The 6,262-nt window shown below is 46.1% G+C and overlaps 1 protein-coding gene across 13 annotated transcripts in view; it reads right to left on the reverse strand.

The window, feature by feature from the left end:
* Positions 1-4,182: 4,182 nt before the first annotated feature.
* Positions 4,183-6,262, reverse strand: part of LOC120681683 — a 4,678-nt gene continuing 2,598 nt past the window's right edge. Inside the window, exons 5-9 of one of the 13 annotated variants that reach the window (XM_039963282.1) lie at positions 5,646-5,735; positions 5,068-5,129; positions 4,930-4,955; positions 4,703-4,751; positions 4,183-4,581 (exon numbers count right to left, since the gene is read on the reverse strand). In XM_039963282.1, the coding sequence (XP_039819216.1) occupies positions 5,127-5,129; positions 5,646-5,735 (93 nt within the window). In that variant the 3' untranslated portion in view covers positions 4,183-4,581; positions 4,703-4,751; positions 4,930-4,955; positions 5,068-5,126. Of the gene's footprint in view, positions 4,585-4,702; positions 4,752-4,929; positions 4,983-5,067; positions 5,156-5,645; positions 5,736-6,262 lie in introns of all 13 variants that reach the window. The other 12 variants (XM_039963281.1, XM_039963280.1, XM_039963275.1 and 9 more) reach the window with 12 other exon arrangements.

The raw sequence follows: 6,262 nt of genomic DNA on the forward strand, positions 1-6,262 counted from the left end.
CAGGCTTTGTTATTACTGGAATTAGTAGGCATGGGAGAAGGCCCAACCCAAATTTGCGAGGTATGTCAGCCCAATAATAGTTAAGCTTATTGTTCCTTTTGGAATAAGTAGTCTAGTTGAAAGAAAACGAAAAACAAAACATATAGCCACTCAAAAAAAAGTATTAAGTTTGTATCACAATTAGCAACTATATGGGACTTTGTCAATATCAACATTCGCCGATTTAGTCTTTTTTTTATGTGCGTGTGTATTTATATAAGAGTAAATTGCACCCCAGGTCCCCGAACTTGCAGCTATATTCCGCTTAGGTCCCCAAACTCTCAAATCGTCTAATTAGGTCCCTAAACTTAGTTAAGTGGTTCATCCCAGGTCCCAAACGCGTCACGCGTGCATTCGAAGCCGACGTGGCATGCCACGTGGTGCCACGGTGGCGAACATTTGCCAAAAGCCCCCAAATTTTTTTTTACCTTCTCACTTTTACTCCTCTCTCCCTCTCTTCCCCTCTCCCTCTCCAATCTCTCACCAGAGCTGGCCGGAGCCAACGAGCACGCGACGCGACGGCGCGCCTGCCGCACGCACGCGCCCATGGCGGCGGAGGAGTAGGGACCCCGACAGGCCGCCATCGATGTCTAGCCCGCTGCAGGGCCTGGCGCAGGGGACTGTTCATCGACCCGCCGCTGACCGCAGCACACTGCCCGGAAGACGACGACGACTGCGACTCCGGCCTCCCCCTCTTCTAGCGGCCGCGCGCTTCCTCCTCCCGGAGCTCCCTCTTCCCTGGCCGGCCAGCTTCCTAGCCGCCACCCACACCCTCGCCGCGCCCCTCCTCCCTGGCATGGCGCGGCGCGAGGGAGGGGGAAGGAGGGTGGCGCGATGGTGAGGAGCCAGACGAGGCACAGCCCGTTGCCATGGCGCGACGACGAGGGGCGAAGCGGGGCACGGCCCCCTGCCATGGCGCAGTGGCGAGGGGCGAGGCGGGGCACAGCCGGCGCGTGGAAAGCCGCGGCAGGGGCAGGGGCGCGACAGTTCGCGTGGTGGCGGCCGTGCTCGAAGCGGCCAGCGTGGAGGAGGCGCGGCCGGAAGCGCCGTCCCGCAGGCCCACCGTCGCGTCGCGCGCTCGTCGATGTCCCGAGGGCCCGTCGTCGCCCGTTCCCTGCTCCACCCGGCGAGCGCCAAGGCCACGGCGCACGCCTGGACATGGCGGCCGCCAGCCCGTTGCCGCCGGGTCCCGCCGTGCGGCGCCTCTGCCAGGCCGCCGCGCCGCCCCCGCCGCAACCAAGGAGAAAGGAGAGGGAGGATCCGCCCCGCCACCTCGACCGCATACCCAGATCTGGCCACTGGCGTGGCCTCGCCCACCGGGCTCGCTGGCGGAGGGAGGGAGGGGCGGCGCAGGGCCGCATCTCTAGGCGGTGGCGGCCGCGAGGAGGCCCGCACGCCCAACCCCAAGGCCCACGCGCCGCCATCCTCTACGCGCGCAACTTCGTGAGCGGTGTGCCGGCGTGGATCCTCGATCTCACGACAAGAGGAGCGCAGAGGGAGGAGGGACCCGGCATGCGCGGCGCGGAGCCACGCCGCGAACCCGCCATGGCCGCCGAGCTCGAGGCCCCCGGAACTGAGCCGAGTCGCGTCGCCGCCGCTCAACCACGCCGGGGCCACTGCCCGTTCGCTCCGCCGCGAGGAGGAAGCGCGGCCGGGAGTGGTGGCGCGGCAGCGGCCAGCTCCAGTGAGAGATTGGAGGGGGAGAGGGGATGAGAGAGAGAGGAGTAAATGTGAGAAGATAAAAAAATTTAGGGGGCTTTTTGCAAATGTTCATCACCGTGGCACCACGTGGCATGCCACGTCGGCTTCGGATGCACGCGTGACACGTTTGGGACCTGGGATGAACCACTTAACTAAGTTTAGGGACCCAATTAGACGATTTGAGAGTTTGGGGACCTAAGCGGAATGTAGCTACAAATTCGAGGACCTAGGGTGCAATTTACTCTAGAATTTACTACAACTACGACATTGCGTATATAATCTGATCAATGAATATAAAATGAAGCTCAATAACAGCAAGAGAAGGGATTAAATAGTAGCCAATAAATCCTCGATCAACCTAAATAACAGGTAAAATCTAGCAAGAGCTCATGGAAGATTGTACTTAACATAGACAGTCCTACAAGTAATTATGAGAAATAAATAAATTGTAGAGAAACTAAATGAAATTATAGCTATACGCCCATAATTAAAGCTTAGCTTTATCTAGTAAAAAACGACACTTACGAACAAGTCAGAGGTCGGAGCTAACCGATGCAGCCCTGCTCACCGAAGAATACGTCGAAATCTACTCTACTCCTCCTAGGGTTTGGCATGACTCCAAAAAGTAGTGTGTGATTGATCCTATACAAAACCCTAAGGTCTGCTATTTATAACCTTAGCCTATGCACCTAACTCAACCCGACTTTAAAAAACTTGAAGGAAAAGAAATATCTAAATCTACTATATTTACAAGATAATTCCAAAATAATCGGACTCCTAGATCTTCTACTAAACATCATCCTCTCGTCCGAATCGCAAGACCACCTTTGACTAGTCTCTGACCGCTCCATGACCATGCTAGCGTCAGCTTTGACATGCTTCTCTTCACTCCTAGGCTGAATGGGCCATCGGCCTTTCTGAAAAATCCCTATCAGCTCAGTTCTCCTGCCAAAATTGTTCTTGCAAAAAATTAACGTCAACATGTCTGCATTACCATCTTTTAAATTTCAAAGGCTTTGGATAGGGGGTCCATCTGTATTGCTGGTATACCCTAATGGATGAGTAGAAATCATTCTCTATGAAAGCATATCTCATTGGATTAGTAGAGGAGGTTTTCCAAGTTCTCCATGTAATGTTTCATAAAAAAAAGTTCCCCATGTAATATTCAACTGAATGCCTTGGTGCATTTGCAGTAGATTCTAATTCTGATTGTTCATTCTGCTGCTCCATGTTTGGATTAAGAAGCTTAAACCATTGAACCGGAAAGCCAAACTTGAAGCATTCGCACACCTGCATAGAGTCATCGATATAGATGATAAATTTTCTGGCCTATCTCTTACGTTACTCCACGAAATTAAATTAGGAAGGATAGGCAAGATGGATCAAGTGAAACTATGGAAAAGATGCAAGAAAAAAATGAATATAATGAATTAGTGCACAGGAGAACCCATCGATTTAGTAGCAAATCACCTTCCAAAACTCTGGCCGGTAGAGACTAATCATTCATGAGGGGTACATAGTGGTGGTCCAAATTTAGCATAGATAATCTTATCTTATACAATTTTGAACTAAAAATATATAGAGATAAAGTTGGATTGTGAAGAGAGATAAGAGACCACTAGAATCATGATCAGGCTAGAAAGAAAGCAGATGCCTTTTGAGGAAATCTATTGTCCCATGTTCGGGTAATGTTTAAGAGACGGCCAATCCGTATGAGGCAACTATCCTCAGTCTTGATCGCTGTCAGTGTGGCACCTCGCAATGGCAGCAGATCTGAATACTCAACCTGCTACTTTCCTATTCGCCTTTGAGGATGATGCTCCATTCCGGTTTGCAGAGTGCAGAGTGACAACCGAAAGGCTCACTTTTTTCGCCATAACCAGTGAATTTCTCAAATTGCGAATGAGAATTATCATACTTTCCGATCTTCTGAGTTCCCGGGGACAAGAAAACGGTCATGTTTTTCAAACAGGATGCGCAGCTTAAGCAAATTTGGGGGCAGTTCCGCGACTGGGCAAACGGAATCGAGAAATGGAGCAGCGGAAGGACATACCTCATCTGCAGGGCGTGGGGGTTCCCGGCCTCCCGGGCCCGGCGACACGGACCTTGCCCTCCTCGCGCTCCACCATGGAGAAGGCAAGAAGGCAACAGAGCAGCAAATTTCTTTTTTCTACACTGTCATTTCTTATTTTCTCCATTTCTTATTTTCTTATTATATAAATTTAAAAAGGGAATGCCAAACGTATAGCACTAGTTTAAAATAGTGTGGACTGTGTACCATGAACAAAATAAACTTAAACAAGGCTTACTACTTTTGCCCTCTCGCAGTCGACATGTGCACTGATGAAACTCAAACATCTCATAGATTAAAAATTCCCATCAACGTCACAATTTTTTTGTGCACTGAAATTCGAACCAGACAATATCCAGAAAAGCACAGCATGATTTTTCACCTTCGCACCTTGATTAAAATACCACCTTCCATTGTAAGGCACTAGAAGTGAGAGCTCCAGTTTCTTCAAAACCGGTAAATTTTTTGAAAAAAAAGAAGCTGATAATGCATACTAGAAACCCTACAAATATTCATGACAATGGGCACCTAAGCCTTTTACAGGTAAACAGGTACATCGAGCAGTGACACCAGAAGAAACCGGTAAACATGACAGACACGCAATCCACCTGCAGCAGGGGTGGTTCCATAGTTATCACAGACTGGCAACCTACAAGATGCTAGCAGCAACATTTCATCAATAAAACATCACTAGAATGTAAGAAGTCTGTTGAGATCTGGTGACAAACGCCGAGACATTCTCCTCTTAGAAGGAGGCTCCGAACTGATCCCTGCTGGAAGAATATAAATGGCATCAGACAACGATGTGCTTGCACGATTACAGGAGCCTTGGTTAAATTGTCACAACAAGAATGTTTTATAGACGTGAGAATATGAGATATCTGCACGAACCTTGAGGGAATTGCGCATCCAATTTGGTTATCCCACAAATACAACCATCCTGTGATATTGCATTGAATAAGAAATATACCAACAGGAGGAACAACTTTAACGAATCATACAGCCAAAATAAAACTAAACTAATTTTAACAATCACGTAACACTTCTGTGCTAAGCCTTGGTATCATTGTTCTATGACAGTAATTGACATTTAGATGAACAATTATGCTATCACTAACCGGGTCATAGGTAATGTTTTGGGATCCTGAATCCAGTCGTGGAACTATCAGCACTTGAAAACAAATTACTGCTTGGGTAGAAACAGAAAAATGTTTTGCACTTTGCAGAGGCAGAAATCCTGAAAGCAAACAACTCACCTGATCTGGATCATTTCATTTTGACAGATTCAGGAGTGGCAGCAGACAATGCCTTCGACTTACTGCAAGTAAGTGGAAAGTGGTGCACCTTAAATTTGAGAGAAATTTAAATGAGTACAATTTGGATGCAAGCTAGACAAAATATGCTAAAATCATAATATACAATCAAATTGCTTCAAAAAATATCCACATTGTTAGAGACAAAATTATTCCAAAAGAACACCTGATCAAAACAGGAATAAACTAAACCTGCTGTAATGCCTGTTTCTAACAATCAAGTTTACCTTAAAATAATACCCAATCAAGTGTAGTTCTATGAAAACAAATGTGATAATACAACAGCTTTAGCATCAATACCAAATATATCCAAGCCCACTTTAAAATTCCTGCCCAGTTTTGTTTTGGAAGAGCACATGGGCTGATAGGCATGCCAGTTTTAAGCAAATACATAAAGAACTCACTATTGAACAACAACAGTTAAGTCCCGTCCATCAACAGATAAACAATTTACAAATGTATAAGCAGGAATCAATGTTAATTGCAATGCCAAACGGATAAGATATAGGTCCTTTACTTACATATGAAAGTGGAGTTTTAGTTATTCTTGATCTAGGAGTACCGTGCAAAACTTTATCTCCAGAACTTCTCTCCACCAATGCGCTTGTAGGCTGTTTTTCATTGTTAATAGCTCAGCTTCAGTGTATAAATAGCACATTTCTTGAAAAAAACAAAGTTTTACCAAAAACTAGATTAGACAAGACAACAGAAGGAAGACCCTAGTGTTCTTTTTAATCTAAAAATGACCATGTTACCAGATAACTTGTGAACTATTTATTCATGTGAATACTTATTGTCCCCTTTCTGTAGTGTTTGGTAATCCAACTTACCATAAAACTTAGATGTGGATATGGTTCCCCAATCTTTTCCTTAAAAGGACTACCAAAACTTATTGCAATAATACATTTTCCCTCAGCATCAGCACAGAACCCTACTCATTTTTACCAATTACCATATAAAGGGACTAAAGTGTGGCAACAGGAAATTATTCATCTCGGTTAACCTACAACGATAGATATTGATATGCACATAACAATAGATAATAAAAGTAGAATGCTAAAACTGGTATCTCATCAGAAAAAGGGTGAATGACAAGCCAAATTAAGTATCAAGGGTGTCACAGGTATAATTTATACTA

Source organism: Panicum virgatum, chromosome 7N (assembly GCF_016808335.1).
Source record: "Panicum virgatum strain AP13 chromosome 7N, P.virgatum_v5, whole genome shotgun sequence".
Taxonomy (NCBI): domain Eukaryota; kingdom Viridiplantae; phylum Streptophyta; class Magnoliopsida; order Poales; family Poaceae; genus Panicum; species Panicum virgatum.